Source organism: Saccoglossus kowalevskii, chromosome 4 (assembly GCF_978046115.1).
Source record: "Saccoglossus kowalevskii chromosome 4, keSacKowa6.1, whole genome shotgun sequence".
NCBI lineage: Eukaryota > Metazoa > Hemichordata > Enteropneusta > Harrimaniidae > Saccoglossus > Saccoglossus kowalevskii.
This window is the reverse complement of record NC_140644.1, coordinates 16,561,164-16,582,999: the sequence shown is the minus strand read 5'-3', so window position 1 is coordinate 16,582,999 and position 21,836 is coordinate 16,561,164. Positions and strand designations below refer to the sequence as shown.

The 21,836-nt window shown below is 35.1% G+C and overlaps 1 protein-coding gene across 1 annotated transcript; it reads right to left on the bottom strand.

The window, feature by feature from the left end:
• Positions 1–2,019: 2,019 nt before the first annotated feature.
• Positions 2,020–19,735, bottom strand: LOC100373976 (lysosome membrane protein 2-like). The gene is made up of 12 exons (XM_002737328.4): positions 19,502–19,735; positions 18,221–18,381; positions 17,680–17,821; positions 15,873–16,076; positions 14,669–14,801; positions 13,820–13,889; positions 11,698–11,876; positions 9,378–9,490; positions 7,652–7,725; positions 5,775–5,826; positions 3,178–3,339; positions 2,020–2,109 (listed from the first exon to the last, which is right to left on the bottom strand). The coding sequence occupies exons 1-12, from the start codon at positions 19,616–19,618 to the stop codon at positions 2,038–2,040; spliced, it is 1,479 nt and encodes a 492-aa protein (XP_002737374.2). The 5' UTR covers positions 19,619–19,735; the 3' UTR covers positions 2,020–2,037.
• Between the last annotated feature and the right edge of the window lie 2,101 nt (positions 19,736–21,836).

Here is a 21,836-nt window from a genome sequence, read left to right as displayed (position 1 = left end):
AGAACACTGTCATGTGATCATGGCGAACCTCGTAGGAAACAGTGGAATCTGTACAAAGTTGTTATGAATGATGTGACTCGCGCATAGCAATGGGCTGAGTACGCTTCAACGCTAGATCAGAACTTAGCGAGAGGGACGAACAGCGCGAGAATGAAGGAACGAACATCGCGAGGAGGAGGAAACAGGAGAAACAGCGCGAGGACGGGGGGAACGGGTACAAAAACAGTGGAAGGACGGGTAGCAACGGAAAGGCTGTGGGGAAGAGTGAGTGTTGGACAGGCTTATCGTGACACGAACACTGCGCAGTACATGATTTGTATTGTTTGCGACAAGTGCTTGTAGGAAATTGAGTCGGACTTGGTTGTAATACAGCGCAACGTATGTACAGTACGTGTGTATGAAGTCTAGTGTGTGAAATCTTGCTGTTCCTGTGGTGCCGTATATTGTTGTTTTGCCTCGCTGTGACAGAAATCCCCCAGGAAATCGCCGTTTATGTGTTCTGACGTGGAAAAGCAGCTAAAGACCGAATAGTGAACATTGACTTGTGAGTTATTTATCAGTGCACTTATTTCTGTTTATTCAGACTTTTCTTGGGTTATTTCCCCTTTTTTATTTGTCACTGTGTGTATCTGTGTATGCGCGTGAGAGACGTCAGTGTCTTGTTAGCTCAAATGTCAGTTTGTTGTTTCTTATTGCTTACATTTAGACGTTGTACTAATATTTGGGGTCACTTGTGTTAGGTGGTGACAGTATTTGAGGAAATTTTACCCATTTGTGTTTAGTTGGGTTTCTCTTAATATATTTCTGTGCCGCGCGAATTTCCTTTTGCGTTTATCGATTCCACTTTTAGCCAGCTGACATTATACGTAGCAAGACTACCCGTATGTGTGAGTGAGTGGCAACAGGTTGCACGCTATTCTAAATAGTGTGATTTCCTTTATTTATTGACACAAAAGTAATTGTATTTCATTCGAGTGTGGCAAGTTTACTAGTCTGAACATAGCCTATTTATGTGTACCTTGCCTACATTGATATTATTGAATATAGCCAATTTATTGTGTACCTTTAGTGTGTATTTCTCATTATATTGTCACCTGTGTTATGTACTTATAGCAGTGCAAGGCTTGTTGAAGTGCATTTACGGTGATATTGAACTTGGATAGTTGTTATATTGTTATATTATATTGCCAACATAGTTATTATTGACTGCTGCATAGTATCTAGCTATGAGCTGAGTTTTGCTGTGCATTTTTATACAATGTTTGTGTACTATTGTGTATGAAATTTAACATATTTTGTTGATATTTTGCCTTATTTATTAAATGCTCATGTTGACTTGTAACTGAGATTTTGTTGTCAGCCTATTGCTTCCTGTGCTGTCCTGTATCTGTTTTGAGTCATCACCTCAACCCATCAAAGCATTTTTGAATACCGACTCGTGACACCACGAATCGCCCCTGAAGATAAAATTCTATCGTATACTCTCACCAGTGGGGTCCCAGAGCTAGCTGGCCCTACACCAACAGCAGAGGAAAGAAACGAGAGGTGCGACATACACAATAGAAATTTTAGGAGCCATCCAAGTACCCTCGACTTAGCCGAATTGCGAGTAACCGAGGCGCGACTTAGCGAGGGGTCACTGTATACATAATTAAACGTATGATCATTATTTGTAAGGATGTATATTATCAGCAGAATACGTATACACTGTAAGATTGCTATTACCAGTAATATGCTGCTGAACAAAAGTTTATAAGTTTCAAAAATACAATTTTTATGTCGTCATTTTTAAAATGACCATTGCATATCTTATAACATTTGATGATATTTGCTGACTGGGCAACTTAACAACATCGAGTCAGTTTGGGGGTATGGAATATTTGCGCAATTTCATCATATCCATATATGTCAATTGCCTGTATTTTACCAATGCATGTGCATATCAAAAAACAAAAACGCTTCAACAGAATACAGTCTATGTACGGTAGTACTGTGTGTACTTCACACACACTGGATCTATTTTTCTAAGCCTTTGTTCTAAGCAGTTGCTCCTCCCAATATAGGTTCCTTGTCGTGATTGTCTTGTATTGAATTACCATGCAGTGGCGTCTAGTAAAGTCAAAAACAGGTAAATCATTATTTAGTACTACATGTAGTATATAACCATACATGTTTTTCTGGGTAATTCCTGTTTCTGCTTGTTATAATTCACATCAGAATGTTAGGTTGATGTAAATTCACCACCAATAGACCATTTTCCGTTCACTGCGAGAATCACACGTTATGCGTGAAATCGAACGTAAAAACAGGACAAACAAAGGTCATAGCGTCGTAGTCGCGTCAAACATCGCGTGGGATTCAACAAACGCGAAAGTATTTCGGGGACATTTCCATGCTTAATAATGTGCTGTCCACATTTGATGATAGGCAATTTCGATTAAGTAAGGGTATTCGGAAGCAATATTCCTCTGTCGAAGATCGGCCGGTCAATGTAAGCTGCGAAATACAGAAATTCTAGTTCAAAATCAAATCGTTCGTTTTTTGCGGCAGACGTTCGACGCGCGTCTTTCATGCATCTCGCGAGATCGCGCAATTGTTCGGAAAATCACCTATTTCTTGACTCGGCTATTATTCAATCTAAATTTAATTTATTTTTGATGATACATGAAGATATGTGATGTAGTCCTAGCTTTGATGAGTTTACACTAATCAAAAACTGTAAAATGTAAATCTACCGAATATTATTTCCTTATAGTAATTATTTTGAGTCAAGCAATATTTTACAGTTTCCAATGCTGCTGTTTGAGAAAGACTTTTTTTCGTGAAATGTATTTTTAGGATAAGAGATGTGACTGTTGCTTGGCCGACACTTAAGTAGTGAAAACTGTACCTAATCATTCTTTGCAACTCCCATTTCAGTCAGAGAGTAGGGCAATGTTCAAAAGCTTTTAATAAATTACAATTCACGTTCAAGTAATTTTCTGCACTACATCAGTAAGCTGTTTTTCTATCACCAAATGAAACAGCCATTGTCTATTGACATGTCATAAAGGTTTCATTACACTGGTTTTAAACTGATTCTGGATTGAGCAACTGAAAAGAAAGCAGAAATTAGCACACGCAACCATGGACGGATCCTGATGAAAGTAACAAAACAATAACCAGTGTGTACATTACCTGATATCCTCTCCTTCGGTTTCTAATCAACAAAATCAGGGTAATAATGACAATTAGGCATCCAATACCAAACACAATCCATGGCATTATCCTGGTGACATACAAAGGTGTGAGTACTGAATGTTTGTATTTGGTTGCACTGGCATCGTCTATAGTATAAGTCTGAAAATTTAAAAAAACGAGGAAAGTCAAAGCCGGTTATTTCTACTTTGAATAAATGATAAAAATAAACACATTATTAATAATTGTTAAATCTAAAAAAATTTTTTTAAGATACACAACAAATTTAGTTAAAAATAAATATCTAATTATACAGGTAATACAATAAACTACTTATTAACGCAGTAATCACCCTTGGTTTTTGGACATTTAACGAGTTGAGGGCATCCTCGAGTATAGGCCCAGGGTGTTTTTACCGGGGGTTGACAACATTTATTAAAATATGCATGTAGGAAGTGTATTTCATAGCATAAAAATCATGATTGGTACGGTAGTTTGGTTCCAGCTCTACGAGAAAACTCCATTAATTTCAGACTGCATGGCAGTCGAACGTACGTGACAGAACATACTGGTTGTTCGCATGTTTTCTATTCTGTTATTTACTCGGGATGGACCTTGATGTTGCAATACTGAAATAATCCATATTTCTTTTGAGTAGTAGTTTTCCAAACCGCAAAAATGTGAAACCTGGTCACAGATCATTGTTTTACTTTTCCGAATAATCTTGTCCATTGAGTCTATCGTGAATGGATTGTGAACGAGCAAACTATTCTTCGACATGACTTGTTAGTGGCCGTGAATATTTCCCTCACCCTCAGTTTACCTTTCGAAAATTGCGAATCAACAGCTTTTAGGGAAAAAAAAAATCACCATTTTTCGTTGAAATTAGTGTTAATAGATCGCATTTTAACATCGCGGTAATTCAGTTCCGCATTGCAGTGTAAAAAATTATTTTTATTGCTTAACGAAAGACGTGACCTGTTAGGTCAAAGGAAGTTTTTCAGGTCAAATTATGATGAAACCATGGCGGAAATAGCTTTGTATCGAGAGTTTGCGTACGATCTTGCCTTCGGCCGTTTTCCCACAGACCCTACCAATTTTTGCACCGTAAATTCAGTAATTGTAATAAAATGTTTGTATTTTTTGAACATGTTTGTTTCTTCATTGTGAAAAGTGTTGTTGAAATCAAATGACGACTCATTTTGCATTTCTTCCCTCAAAAAGACATAATATTCCACTGGAGACCGGGCGCTGTGAACGAAAACTGTAATTTGGATAATGTTTCGAGGTTGGGAAGATGGTTACAGTTTTAAATGCACCAAAATATTACATGTTCAAGCCCCTGGGCTTATACTTGGGGGAAATACGGTATATTGTCTTTTACCTACTGCCAACAAAATAAGTCAAAGAAATATTTGAGGCCCCAAAAAAAAACACCATCATGCATGGCTGCCAGTCAAACCTTCTGAGTCAAACCACAAAACAAACTAATATGCATCAGTAACCATCATAAGTGATGACAATGCCAAGTTTGAATAATATCTGCACAGCCAAACCGATCCAAAATACCTGAAAGCATTCATAGCATTACGTTTCACTATTTTGGTCATAATAAGTAAGCCTTATCTTAGCTGTGAAATAATGGTTTCTAGTATAATTCATATAGATTTAATTTAAATTAACAGATTTCATATAATCGACAAAAAAAGCGAAATTAAAACCCAAGAATGTTATTAAAACACTTACAGTGCAACATGAATACAAATAGGTAATTAGTATGCACATTTTCTAATTATTATGCGAATTAATACTCAACTATTATGGCGAGATGTCAAAATATACACTAAACAATATCTGCAAATGTATAGTAGTGAGACTATGGCCAAATAATCTGAGCTTGGCAAGTGAAGATGAACAGGAACATTTAGGGAAAATAATCAATGTATTTATACCAAAATTAGATATAACCAGAAGCACATTACTTGGGGTTTTCAACGCGCATAGTACTGTATGGAGACATCTTGTCAAGATTCCATTCAAGTCTCATCTCGTAGATACATGTAGCGAGACTGAGGCTACGACCTTCTGACATGACTTAGGCGGTTTGTAATAAAACAGTAAAACATGTCTCAACACTATCATACTGAAAAAATGTAATACATTGAAAATGTACAGAAAATATAGTTATCGTAATCCGTCATATTGTGAGCAGCTATTTTGATCCACCTGGACATTCCAGTATCCTAGTTACCTCGGGCATGCGCATTCGCATTTTTCTGAGTTGGAACGCTTATGCGAGAGAGAGATTGTAACAGGATCTTGGTATCATGTCGCCGTAGTTGCAAACCCCAAGTAATGTACCTCTGATTTAACCTATTATCATGTATGTAACTAGTTTCAGTCCATTCAAGCAAAATTATTGGATACAAGTAAACCACCAAAAAATAGTTACATGTAGCTAATTAATAACACAGCAACTAATTAGAAAATTGTCTAATAATCAACTACATGAACGAAAAACAAATTTCATTTCATTTGGGCAAAGTATTGTTAGGGTACAAACAAAACATGATGAAACTATCCTAAAAATATCTTACCTCATTTATCCATAAAACTGGATAATAAACTTCATTAATCTCAGAAAGATCACTGAAAGTGAAGAAAAACAACAGCACAATCATACACACACAATCTTTTACTGCAATATTAAACTGGTATTCGTAATCAGTTTCTTTTTGGCCATGAAACATCCCAAAAGATTGTTGCTTTCTGACAACAAGTGATGCTCTGTAAAGTGGCATCCAATGATTTTGTAATTACAATATTCACAATATTCTTATAACTGATTAAGCAATAAACCAAAACTCGATATTGCACAATTCACTCTATATATGCACTCGCTACCGCTCGTGCATATATGTCGTGAGTTGTGCAATATCTCGTGGTATACCCGCCCCCGGCAGTGGGTTTATTGCTATTGCTTCATTTCTGTAGCATTTTCGACACTCTCGGCCTTTTTACAAAATAATAAAGAGTCGTTTTCGAACGACGTGTAATGAGCATGAAATGGGCCCTGGAACTAGTATTTAATCTCTTATCACACACTCTCGCTCAGTACACAGAAACGCACAGAACAGCAAGTTTAGATATCATCACAATCAAAGAAAGTTTATTTCTACAACGCAAGAAACTAGCAAATAATTAGAAATTGAATAAACTGAACAAGCTCAACGCTAAATTTACATATGAATAGCTGTGAATAAATTATCATCAGCAGAAATTACCGGCAGCGCACACTGTGCGTCATTTTTGAAAATATGTGCTGTGAACTTAATATCGTTCTCGAATTTTCTATTTTGTGTTTGTTATGCTGACATTAATTGGTCCACTAAAGGTGCAGTTATGGAACAAAGCAGATGCTGCATGTGTACTTTGATTGTGGGTTTTAGAAATAGAAGCGGTGCCAGATTCTGCGAGAGTTGGTCCAGACGCTACTATGCCGGTGTTTTTAGGGGTACGGATGACGTTGTCGGAAACACCTGCTTCGATCGCTACGGTCACTTCTCTATCAAAGGATTTGTTTTTATACCAAAAACTGTGAGACAGGATACTGGATATTCATTGACTCTGATCATTGGTGACTTTGTTAGTGTAGGCCGTGAAATACATAAATGTGCGTTAATAAATGTGTCTGGTTTCAACTCCTGCCGAACACAGTGCACGCAGTTGATGTGTATGAAACGTCAACAAATTTGCTGCTATCGAAATCTCTTTCATCATAGATCTCAATTTATTTTCACAAATACCAGACTATCAGTGTGTGTTACATTTACACAGGGCCACTGAAACAACACATTTTGCAATTTGGACAAATACATTTTGAAATGCTTCAACTGGACAATTTTCGCCGCCGGTAACATACATTTTAGCCTGTGTTTCCAGCTCCCGAACATGATACTCGGCCATTTCTATGTTGCAGACAATGAAAACATGTCGCAAAGAATAGCCTGCAAAAATTGTAGGTTGTACAATTTTTTTTATTTAACCACTGCAAAAATGAAATATGTATATAATATCTTCAAATCATGCTATCAATATTACCCCAAAAATTCCCTAAAATTTAAATGCCCTTCCTTTTATTTGTTTACGAATTGAACTTGTATTCATATTCTGGGGCCTTATTTGGAACACCATAACTGTGCATTATGCTCTATTTAACCATGGCTTGCATAAATTAAAACAGTCTCCCAACCAATCACAATGATGCATGGATGGCAGTGATACACTGGTATAATATAATTGATGATAACTGAACATAATTTTGTTTTTCAAAAATGATTATTGAAATCGTTAAAAATTCAGAGTTTTGTGATTCTTAGTACCACTTGATAAAATACTGTTTTTTTGGAGGGGGGGGGGTCTAAAAATTACCCTGGTTTGAACTACACCTGACAGGAACAAATTCAAGACCAACCTGATAGCCTTGTGTCTTGTCAAATGGACATTTATTTGTAGTCGTTTGGCAATTCTCATTGATATACCAGTTACCTACAAATATACAATAAAGATGGTAGTCTAGTTTAACAGTATCTCAATTAATACAAAAATACATTTGCTGTAAAATCTGTATTATGCACAATGCAACAGAAGGGATGTGGCCTCTATTAGAGCATCTACACATACGAGAAATGGTGAATTTTTGGTTCTCAATTGTTCAAAAAAGAATGGGTTCTTATATTAGAAATTCAACTTCTAATACAGATTTTACGGTACTAGTAACTACACACAATCAAATTACTGAAATACTAGACAACAAGTCATTGTCAATGACACGTCCCCGTTCCGTTCATATTTGAGTGACATATACATTCAAAGCAGATCATGACCGAAATGCACCTGCATATGTACAACACATTGTGCTAAATCTGAACAAAATCCATCCATGCATGACTGAGATCCGGTTCTGGAATTGTGAAAATACGTGATTTTGATGCATTTTCGGCCTTAAAATGGCCATCATTCCGCTATTGTTAAGCAGATCATGAAACAAATGCACATATCTATTTGTGACATGATGTACCATGTGTGTGTGAAGTTTGAACTTGATCAATCCAGACACGTCTTGGATACGGATCCAGAACTGAATTCTTTAACAAAATGGCCGCCAGTCGGCCATTTCGAACTTGATCCGAAAAAAAAAAAGACGTGCATCAAGGTCCTATTATGTTTAATGTATGTACCAAATTTGAACAAAATCCATCCATGCATAACTGAGATACGGGTCCGGAATGGTGAAAATGTGCGATTTCAATGCATTTTCGGCCTTAAAGCGGCCCCCCATTTGGCTATCGTTAATGAGATCATGAAACAAAAGCACATACATATTTGTGACATGATGTACCTTGTGTGTGTGAAGTTTGAACTTGATCAATCCAGACATGTCTCGGATACGGATCCAGAACTGAATTCTTTAAAACAAAATGGCCGTCAGTCGGCTATTTCGAACTTGATCCGAAAAAGAAAATGACGTGCATCAAGGTCCTATTATGTTTAATGTATGTACCAAATTTGAATGAAATCCGTCCATGCATAACTGAGATCCGGGTCCGGAATGGTGAAAATGTGCGATTTCAATGCATTTTCGGCCTTAAAGCGGCCGCCATTTGGCTATCGTTAATGAGATCATGAAACAAATGCACATACATATTTGTGACATGATGTACCTTGTGTGTGTGAAGTTTGATCTCGATCAATCCAAGCATGTCTCAGATACGGATCCAGAACTGAATTCTTTAAAACAAAATGGACGCCAGTCAGCCATTTCGAACCCGATCCAAAAAAAAAAATGACGTGCATCAAGGTCCTATTATGTTTAATGTATGTACCAAATTTGAACAAAATCCGTCCATGCATAACTGAGATCCGGGTCCGGAATGGTGAAAATGTGCGATTTTGATGCATTTTCGGCCTTAAAATGGCCGCTATTCGGCTATCGTTAATCGGATCATGAAAAAAATGCATGTGCATATGTCCCATATAATGTGTGATGTATGAGTGAAGTTTGAACTTAATCGGTCCATGCATGTTCGAGATACAGGTGATCACGGACGCACAGACGCACGCACACAGGGCAAAACATAAGTCCCCGTTTTCGGACTGCGTCCGAACGGGGACTAACAAATAAAAACTGGTTTGCTTACATAATCTGAGTCAAGGAATGTTTGATGTTCTTCTTTGTTTGGATTCATACACGGTAATATCACGTCTTTATCGGCGTACAGAAAATGTGGAAGTGAATAAAATATTGGTGCACCTACAAATATATCAATAAAACTAATCACTCATCCATATCTAGATTTCTGTTATGCAGCATGTAACACCATATACTGTGTATATACCGTATATATACTGTATACTATTACAACTGTATATATATATATTTAATATGCTTCTGTGTAAGTAGTCGCATCATTTGTGATAACAGGTAAAATATTGCTGGATCAGGCTAGGTTTAGGTGATTAGTTTTAAATTAGTGATTGGGTTTTGGTTAAAGTTTCAGCATAGTTTTGAGTTTGAAACATTTTTGAAATTATTCAAAACAATGAGATGTATATCAAACTACACATGCATATTCACAATTACTTATTCAGGCCGAGTTTTCATCACTTTTGTGTGTCATCAAGTTTAATAGCTGCCCGACCAAGATTTGAAGCGATCCCCATGCAATGAACATTTTTCAGCACATGTGGATTTCATGATGCTTCTTTTTACAGTCACACAGCAGGATTTGAATTGTGTTACAATAAGATAAAATTTGTGTTTGTCATGATTAAAATAAAAACACTGAGCGTCCAGTTCCAAGGTATATATAACTTGGGAATGTCATAGCTGCTGATATTGATTCATGGCTCAATTAAATACATATGTTAAAGACTTCAATTGAATTTAACAGATAAGAGAAATCGTAGTGTTGCCGAAATTGTGCTTTATAGATGTACTTAATATGTGTACAAAAATAAATGAATAGCTACGGTATTGGTAAGATATCCACCTTGCCAAATATCACCAAGCAGTATCAGATTTAGTTTTCAGCATTTCAGGGTGTCGTCAAAATCACCCAATCACACTTGGGATTCTCTGTCTGATGATTGAAAATGGAGTATATTAGAAGGATGCCAACTAGACTTCTGACAGTGAATTACATCAGGTTTTGTTCAGTACAACTGGCGAACACTGTAACTTTCATATTAAATTTTGGATAAGTTATGCCAATAATAAAACAACAAGCCATGCATGGCACAGTCCCAGTTAGTTATCAAAATTTAAGATATATAGTTTCGTTTATAGTAATATAGCTGGAATATAACCATGTCAGGAATAAGATTTATTAACATTAAAATGATTTGTATCTGGTCGTCAAACAAGTACTTGTCCATATTGAGAGATATTGCTCTGGAACAGCATTCAAAATCAGCCATTTTGAATACATGTATATATATATATAACATGATGTATAACGAATATATAAAATTTGAATATAATCAGTCAAAGCATTTAAGAGATATGGCTCTAGAACCCCAATCATTAAAGCAAAATGGCCGTCAGTCAGCCATTTTGAATCCGAAAAATAAAATGACGTGCATCAGGAACCCGTAATGTCTAATGTACATGTATGTACCAAGTTTGAATGTAATCCATCCATAAATGCCAGAAATGCTTGATGTATGATGATTTTTTAGCACAAAAATGGCCACCATTTGGCCCTTTTTAATAGGATCGTCAAACCAATATATCTGTCTATGACATGATGTATAATGAATATTTAAAATTTGAACATAATCAGTGAAAGCAAGTCAGAGATATGGCACGAGAACCACATTCATTAAAACAAAATGGCTGCCAGTCGGCCATTTTTGAATCTTATCTGAAAAACAAAATTATTTGCATCAAGGTCCCATAATGTCTAATGTATATACCAAGTTTGAACAAAATCCATTTGTAAACAGCCAAGCAATGCTTGATATTTAGGATTTTTTTAGCACAAAAATGGCCGCCATTCGACCATCTTGTATCAGATCGTGAAACAAAATGATGTGCATCAAGGTCCCATAATGTCTAATGTATATACCAAGTTTGAACAAAATCCATTTGTAAACAGCCAAGCAATGCTTGATATTTAGGATTTTTTTAGCACAAAAATGGTCGCCATTCGGCCATCTTGAATCAAATCGTGAAACAAATTGACGTGCATATGTATAATATCATGTATGATGTATGTGTGAAGTTTGATTGTGACTGGTCCAGGCAATTCTAAGATACAGGTCCGGACGCATGCACAGACGCACGCACGGACACACAGAGGTCAAAACATAAGTCCCCGTTTTCGGACTGCGTCCGAATGGGGACTAATAAAAGAAACCTTAGCTACTGGTACCTTAGATTTTAATCAGACTCCTGATTCCCGAAACTTTGACTGCAATTCTCTAAGGTACATGGAGGTGAACTTTTCAATTACTCACCTTGCTGACAGGCACTTGCATTGAGAAGACCTCCTGGAGGACAGTTATTTTTAGGTGTACAAAATCCGCCATTGTCTGGATTGAAGGTGACATTTCCAAGTAAATATGCATTAGAGACAAAATGATTGACAGTGATTCCTTTCACTTCAACTTCTTTCTCAAACATTACAAAAACAGATCTGGAAAAGTCAAAATTGAAAGAAATTATTAGTTGCAGCATCCTGATACAATTGTTTTCAAAAAGGCAAGATGTTTTTTTTCTTTCTTTTTTAAGTGCTATCTTAGCATTAGTTGAATTTAGAGGTAAATTTTGTTTCCGAATTAAAGTGGATAACTTTTTGTACTTTTTTTAAGCTAAAAAAAAAAATTGCATTGATATTGCATGTTAAAAAAAACGTAGCAGGATCTATCGTAAAATATCAATAAAGTTTTGTCTGCAAATAGGTCGGTATTCAATGAAATACTGAAAATACACTTCTAGTTTTTAATTACCTGCATGTAAATATAGAACGCTTTAACATAAACTGTAATCAAGGCTAAAGGCACACATAAACACATATATTGCATGCATTTCCGAAATCAGTATCCCCCCTAGTGTTAGAAACACTAAATACCAGTTGCCCTCACCCCCAAATCGCATAAAGTCTAGGCATGAAGTTTACTACATTTTATACTTTATTAAACACATAAAATTCCCCAGGAGGAATTAAAATGGTTACATTTACACTAAACAAAACTAGACTAATAATACAAACATTATGACTAAAGTAATGATTAAAAAATAATAATCGAAATTAAAATAAATAACTATTATAGTTCCTGGGCTCTATGTTTTGCAATATGTTATAATTAGAGTCAGTATCCAATGTGTTGACTTAACTACGATGTAATGCATTACATCATGCTGTATTTATGATATCATAAACTTGTTTGAATGGCTTTGATATCAACAGATTTGCTAGATTCCTATGGTAGTAAATAACCAAGCTTATGCTGTACTTTAGTTTCCTTGTAAAAACCAAACCATGTTTACAAAACAATGTTCACCAAGTTGACTTGACTACAATAGAATGTAGTACGATGCAGATTTTTAAGCCATAAACTATGAAGTACCTGGATTAAATTGTACCCGCCATCCACACTTTGTCGTCCCTTACATTTACAGTTGATACAGTGATACAGTGTAACAGTGTCGGCGCCAGTGGTCTCTTGTCATTGCCAACTTAGCCAAAATAAAAAGCATGATCATTTGAACACTGCTATTACAAGACTGGTAGGAGGTGATGCATTTGGCAACGATTAGTAATCGAGATTTGGTGCAAAAGTATTCAAAAACCAGTTTTGGGGCTGTTGCAATGGCTGATGAAATCACAGAAGAGTTAAAAAGCCAATCCCGGTGAAAAGTTACCCCAATTTTGAGATCAAATTTCTTGGCAATGAAAAAACAATATCACAAAACAAATTGTAACTACTTGTTCACGCTCAAGCTGAGTAGAATGAGCTATATCCTGGGTTTTTAATCCTTGATTTATAGGAGAAGATACATTTGAGATGAAGCTATGCAAAAATCATTTTTTTTGCTGTTGCCATGAGTAACGATGCAACCTACCTGCCAAGTTTGAACAAAATTGGTCAAGCCAAAACAAATTAACGGAAGAATTAATATGCGAGGGCACCGGAAATCACACACACACAGACAGACAGACAGACAGACAGACAGACTGACAGACAGACAGAGACAGACACAAAAGTGATTTTAACGGCAATCCTCGTAGAGCGGATCGCAAATGATTTGGTATACAGTCAATGCAATATTTGGTTTATATGTACCTCTAATGGAGAAGCACTTCTTATAGAGTAAATATGGGTAGAGTTGTTCCATATTTCATTAAATGAATACTGACAAAAGAGTGATTTTATGCTAAAGTTAATACCGGTATACTAAATAACCAATATGCATCAGAATTTCGTCCATTTAAAATCAAAATACACAAACAGGAAATGCACAACCAATAGACTAATGAGGATTATCAGTAATAAACATGTATGACTAGATGACAGAAAAGAAAGAAAGTGGATATTTTGTTTTTGTGTGTTTCAATTATCTATGCTGGTTGCATACCTGCAGATGTCTGACGAGAATATATAGGCTGGTTTGGATCGATCAGAATATGGTGGTGATAGTGAGCCATCTGAAAAAACAAAAATACAACTTACAATAAATTTGAATACCATACATTGAATGTCACATTACTGGTGTAAAATTAGTCCCCGTAAAAACATAAACATTTGCAGAATTTAACATTTTCATCATTGTTTCCTCTTTTCATTATAAATTCACAAAATAGTCCTGTTTATAGTCTGCAATTTCTTTCAGAAGATGAGAACAGATTAAATCCGATTTTGTCTGTTGGCTCAAAAACTAGGGTTCATTTTCAGAAATATTGAAGAATATACATGTTTGAAAATGTGGGAAAATTTGGGAGAGAAAGTCTGATGGCGAAAAGGTTAAAGCATGGTGAAAATTTGCTGATTTTGTTGCAAAATTCTATAACACGATTTTTAAGTTGGAACATATTTGCATCATAAAAATACTGCAAAGTGTATACAACATAAATAGGTTGATGCGATTCCGTGCTGTCTTGGGTATAGTTTGAATTTTACATTTAGTGCAGATATACAGCTTTTCACAGAAACATGAATTCAATTTTTTTCAAATGCAACATTGGCATTGATTTTCAATCAACTCTTTGCCACACTTACTCAGAGTGTAAAATTCTTATGAAAAATTGTTCAGGTATTTTTTCCATCTGGGAATAAACCTGAAAGTTGATAACTTATGTATGAATCAATAACTACAGTATATGACAATTTTGAAATTAAAAAAAAAAATTGTTGCCTTTGTTGATTTGGTATAATGCATGTGAATGACCTTAACAGAAAAAAATAATAATGCAACTAATTTACATACCGGTGCCATTAATCATGTTTGCATAATCATCATTCCACCACGACAGACTTGGTTCACCTTTCCATTTGTCAATAATGTTAAGTTTATCAGAACCTGTGTAAATATTGTAGATGCCGTCATCTGTACCATTCCGCTAATAATTTAAAACATATACAATGACAATTTTAATTGTAGAAAATTTTGATTACCACTGTGTGAATATATTTATTATGAGAATGCTGTAATATATGCACAAAGACGATACAGAAAGAGTATCGTACAACAATGCTTCCAACGTACTGTCTGGATTCATACTGTGCTGTTCATCTTTGTAACAACACATTATTGTGATCTAACCACTTAGTAGAAATATATTGCTATGCACTTTGTTTTCAAACATGTCAAATAATCTTTCAATACAATTTACTTGAAATTTGCTTCTAATAAGGTAGGATGCGAATATCTTGTGTTTGATACTGTAAAATTACACGATGGGGTGACTTATTGAGATACATGATTCACATTATTTTAGAGACTAATCCAACCCAACACTGCATGTCACATGGCATTGTCCATATATGGACATTGACATTGCATGTCACATTGCATTGTCCATATATGGACATTGACATTACATGTCACATGGCATTGTCCATATATGGACATTGACATTGCATGTCACATGGCATTGTCCATATTTGGGCATTGACATTGCATGTTACATGGCATTGTCCTTATATGGACATTGACATTGCATGTCACATGGCATTGTCCATATTTGGGCATTGACATTGCATGTCACATTGCATTATCCATATATGGACATTGACCTTGCATCTCACATGGCATTGTCCATATATGGACATTGACATTGCATCTCACATGACATTGTCCATATTTGGGCATTGACATTGCATGTCACATGTATTATGACAAACAATATTAATAATTAATATCAATATTAAAGTTTACACCATACCATTGTATTTAATGCTTTTGTTAAATCAAATCGATTCAGTAGTCTATATGTATTTATGAACATTGTTTGAAATTTAATAATAACAAATTGTGGCTTCTGGATCAAAAACTGGTAATATGCATGACAATATCACAAATAATTATTTCAAATTGACCGAATATTATTTCGCATACACAATGGGCTTGGATAAAATGGTATAAAAATTACATAATAAGAGTATAGCAACAAATAGTAAATAAAACTTACCCCCATGAAAAGTCCAAACTTAGCTGATTTAATCAAAAGGTTCCCTGTAATATTCATAATAAATTTCAGCATTTCATCGTCGTATCCCCATAGCACTTCATTCACTGTTCTTTTCATAAACAGCTCGGCACCCGACACTTTCTCCAGTGCCTCGATCAATGTCTGCAGTAAATCTGGCAGGTATCTGGCCAGGTTGCTTACTGTCTGAAACAGATTTAAAAAAAACAGTCTGATGACAACACTTGCAGAAGAAAAAACACATTATCTAATATATGGACTAGGCACCTGTATTATTTACGTACTTTGAAGAACTTTATTTTGGCTTGGAATGCATTTTCACCATCTTCGCTGAAAGTGCGATTCAGTGAAAATTAAATGCAGAAAATATACCTTTTCTTTCCTTTTTTTTTACATTCAACTGGTGAAAAAAAACTATGTATAAAATACTCAACAAGCAGCCTCTTGACAGAGATAGTTCCTCTGTTAGCTATGCACATTTCAATCAAAGGATTGAAAATATCATCACAAAATGAAAAAATCTGGGAAGGTCACGTGTAGAGTGCTTATATGTATCAAAGCAATCAGACTTGTGGTTTTCAACAAGAAGTTGAAAATATCAATTTTTACCAAAAAATGACAAAAATAGTCATCAAAATTAGATAATTGAATATACCATAATGAAATGAACAAATCTAAAAAAGGTAAATCCAAGGTACATACCGATAGACACCAAGTATCAAAGCAATCAGGCTTGTAGTTTTTAAGAAATCAAAAAAGTAAAAAGACGACCACAGACAACAACTGACAATCACTCATATGATAAGATCTGCTTGACAAAGTCGAAAGCAAAGCTAAAAAGTCAGTTCAGTGAAAATTAATTCACCAAAACTAAAAGTACTTTACAGTACCTATCTGGAATCAAAGACATTACTGTAAAATACTTAATTTTCGCTTGGAATTAATTTTCGCTAAAGGATTGATTCAGTGAAAATAAAATCTAGAATAATCTAAAATAAAATCTAAAATAAAATCTTTTTTCCTATATTTTACATTTAACTCATCAAAAATCGTTGAAAATAAATTCCATACAAAACACCCAAAAGGTATTTTCAACGAATATTAATTCAAGCTAAAATATTTTACAGTAATTGCAGGGAAATACACATATAGAGCAACTACAAAAAAACTGTTGGCACAAACAAAAGATGACATGCTTGTATGCATTTACAAAAAGAAAGACATTGGTGGCAAGTTATCTATAATTTTGTCCAAATAATGTGATTGCTAACATAAATATTTGTCTAATGATTACACAACACACCTTTACACAGAGTGTCTCATGATAGCTACAAGATTCCTATAGTAGATGTTTTTAACAACTTTAATCTCGCAAGAGAAACATATTTTCGCCAATTTCATTGAAAATGACAAAATAGTGTAACAGTGAAAATTAAGTTTGCATTCCAAGATCATTCAAGAAGATTTATAGAGGTGAAGTGAGTGAAGTACTTGATGGTTTGAAATTTGTATTAAATTTTCTAGTGACACTGTTTCAACTGTCAACTCAGAATGGTTTGGATTGTTTTTAAGTTCCCCATTTGAAGTTTGTTTCTGTGCAATTTTAATGATTGCAACATAAACAGAATTTTGACACCACACCACCACGCATAAGCGTCTTCTAATAATAAAAACAAACATGGCTGCCACCACACTTTAAGATCATGGTCAATAGAAGTATGCTGTACCCCTGTCAGTACAGTGCAGTACCGTTTTTGTGCAATTCCTATAATAATTATAATTCACTTACTATTAACGGAATGTTAATCATTGTCAAAGTCTCGTTATCCCATCCAGATGACATGCTGCGATCAAAGACATACGTGACATTCTGTCGATAAGAGACCGTCCCATTTTCATTGAAATTTATGTCAAACTTTGGTCGGTGTTCCCTTAAAAGAAAAATTATTCATAGAAAAAAAAGAATATGTCATGTATATTTTAGACAATGGCCAATGAAATCTGATTGAGGGCAAGAGAAAAAAAGAATTATAACAATGAATACAATAATGCAAGAGAATGGAACACTGTCTTGTGACCCTTTCGCTCTCAAAAAATTTTACATAGTGTGTACTCCTTGGAATGGGACCTTTTCATAAGTCTGGTGTCCTCACAGTTCCCTGCGGAAGAGCCTTTCAGGTAAACTCAGAAAGAGGCTCCTGGGGGAACCTTGCTGCATACATAGGCCGGGGGAAGAAACACTTTGTTTTTTAAATTTTTTAATTTAACCCATCAGTGTGTTTAATTATGATTAAAAAAAGATTGACCGGAATCAAGAAAAACATACTTACTTATAAGTATACGGACCTTTCTGTACAACAAAAGGCAACTCTTTACCGTGTTTAACCTCGTATGGATTGATGATGTCATAGACAAAGAATTGCATATATACTGGAATTGACGGGTCTTGCCAGGTGTCGTAAGTTGCTGATGAATTGGATATTGTCATTTGCTGAGATGAACAACAAAAAATATTACTAGAATCGATAATATTCACACACAGAAATGATTTGTGATGAATATTGTTATTACATGTACATGTAACCAGTATCACAATAACAGTGAATTATTGAAATATAAATATAAATACTACTCCATACTGGGGATTTCTCAATAGACTATTTTTCTTTCACTGTCTGATCTTGCATAATGCATGACAAGCACAGATGTAAAATCTGCTGCAAAAATTGAACTTTGAATTTTGAACTTGAATTTGTTTTTTATTATAGTTCAACGTCGAAAGGCTGATATTTCTGAGAAAAATATTGCATAGAGATAACACTTACTTCAGCAAAAGTGACAAAATTATTTGCTGATGTGGAAATACCTAAAAAATACAATATTTTGATGTCACTATTTATTCTGTGGGATGTCGCAGTGAACGGAAAATGGTCCATTCCCAAGATTTCACCGTGGAATATTAGGATACTATTGATCTGGTTGTTTAAACTTTTTATCCAGCTATTACTTTTCATTGTCTTTTCATAATACAGTAAACTAATAATTACCAGTAATAGCAAATAATAATATTTCTCATTTCACACAGCTACCATATTTTGCCCTATCACTGTGGCACATTAGCTAAATATGTAAATGGGACATGCCTAATAAAATAAGTCATATTTTAATGATTTATTGTACAGTTAATATAATTGTTTTTTTATATCATTCCTCCGGAGATGTTCTATTCAATATCAATTTAAATATAGATGTCTCAATTATTGTAAATTTCTTGATTTACATATTCAAATCAATCTTTTCCAAAGCGGTTGGACTAGGTTGAAATTTAGTTTCTCACACCAGTGAGGTAAACATAGCGCTATAATGCAGTTATTAAACTTCTATGTTTTGTTAAAAGACTTTTCATTCTTAATATGACCCTAACCAATAGCCCTGTGTACATGGATTGTCATGATACGAACAGACGACACCCCCACCCCCGACCACATGCCCTAATCAATGCTATACAATCAATACTATTATTTGATAAATTATAAATGATAACAAGTAACTACCAGGTGAGTATGGACAATAAAACCAATCGGTCTGGTTCTGTATCAATGTGTACTTACTGTGTTCACCATAGAATGTACAACGTTGTCCAATACGAAGACAAGCGCCACTCCAAGACACATGCATATCGTACCAACTGCCAACGGAACACCAAACTTAACGCCGGCGTGTACCATGGTGGACAGATGAGTTTGCTGGATAGACTGGATGGATTTAAATGACTATCTATAACATCACCTCGCGGATAAGCCAGGATCTGCTGGAAAAGTCCGTCTCGCATACAGTTAACGAAAGCAATCATGTGACATCAGTTGCGTCACCTGACCGAATGATCAAGGGCCACCCTGCTCGTCGCATACCGTAGATGGCGCTCAACAATACAACCACCTGGTTGCCATATATCCATTATTTTGCGCGCAACTCAGAAGTTCGCTATCGCAGCATTGAACTAATGTCTAAATAATATCGTGATTAATATTATTTGATCAGAAAAGAAATTAATAAAATTGACAATCTATTAATGTAAATGTAAGTATATGAAAATTTGTAAGTAAGAGGTCAATTACTGTAAAGGGGGTAATTATTCACTGGGTTTTAATTTAGCTTATTTCGCTGACTGGAAAATGCGCTAAATTAAAACCCAGTGAATATGTAAAATTTAGCATAGAACACATTATCTAAATGAAAATTAGTCATTTTACAGTATTTTAAATCATGAGAGAGAAAAACGAATTGCAAGCAGGACACCGAGAAAATTCATGCAAGGAGTTGCAGGGGAAAAAAAACTTTTCACATTCAAAGAAAAATAAATAAATAAATAAAATTGTACAGCTTAGACACCAGGAAAAAAACAAATTCACTCGTCACATTCTTCGAACTACCTTGTGATGGTTGACTCCTAAGACCTAATACTAAATACTATTAGGGATTGATCACTAGGAAATCTGAGAGGATAGATAGTAACAAAAAAATGTACAAATTACTGTGCTTCATTGCCTAGTTTTGTTACGGTGAACACAATGTTGATGTATGCGTGCGTTTTTATATTTTTTTTTACTGCAACTTTTTCTTTGTATTTTCTTTTTCAGAATCTAACACCCCTAGTATATAACGTTCAACTTTAAAAAATAAGTTAAATAACAAAACTACTGGCCGATTTATTTGCACTTTGAGAACATTTTACTGACTGGGGATTAATCGCAGTTCCATGCATTGAGTATACACAGCGAGTAGATTCAGTTATCTCAGAGTTGTCTCCTGGCAACCCCAACCGGACCGAGATTGGTTTGTACACTTCAGGGAATGAGTGAGCTCCTATTTGTCAGATTATCAGATTTGTGATGTCCCATCTCAATATGAACACATCAATCAGACTTTCATTATCCGCGCTTCTCTATATTTTGCACTAATTTCAATTCTTATAACTTGAACACTGTTTGTGCTATAACCGGCACATTTCTTTCTAAACTTGCATACCATTGTATAACGTTCATGCACAAAATAATTATTTTTTCAATAGAAGTCTACCCGAGTGTTTGCTAAGAGCGTGAGTCTTTTCTCACAGATCCATACATATATATTTCATTGTACTAATAACACAAAATAACTATTGGATCTGGTCAACGCTTGGTTATTATTGTGTGTCAATTAGATTAGCAACACCGTAGAATGCGCGCCTTCTTCGGCAACGCCGATCTCGTACTGCGTATCGGTGAGGGCGCGCCACATAGCTGAGTCTTTCTTTGTGCTCGTAACATTTACTCCGAATTAAGGTATAAATAAGTTTGATTAAGACTTAGACTGATTGATTAAAATATTCATTTTTTATACAATTCTGCATTCTTATTATTTGGATCTATCGTCCACGTACACTATAGAAGTTTTATATAGTATTTGTCTTTATTTTACAACTTTTTGTTCGGAATTAATATGCCCGGGGTCACACATTTTGTACTTCAGTACTAATATTGTTATGTGTAGCTTTCTAGAAAAAAATTGTAAAGTCATCGTCCCAAATTACCAAGTATAGATCAGACCACCATGTTATTATTATATCTATGTACACGGCAACTATGAACTTGAAGGTAAACTCAAATTTGTACCTAACGTTTTCCGGATTTGACGATGATGTGATACTGCCCTAAAGTTCAAAAACGCTGTACAGTGCATGACTAAGAGTCAAAGTGAATCATCGTTGCTGTATCGGCCCCCATTGAAATAAATAACTACGTCAATTTTTTACCGAGTTTACACAATGGAGAATATACGGCAACTCAGGTGTAGTCACTACTAATGGGTGGGTGGGGGTGAAATCCATTACATAAAGTGAGCATTACACGTATTTCGTCACTTCCGGGAATAAAATAATGACAGCACCCACATGAACGTACCGAG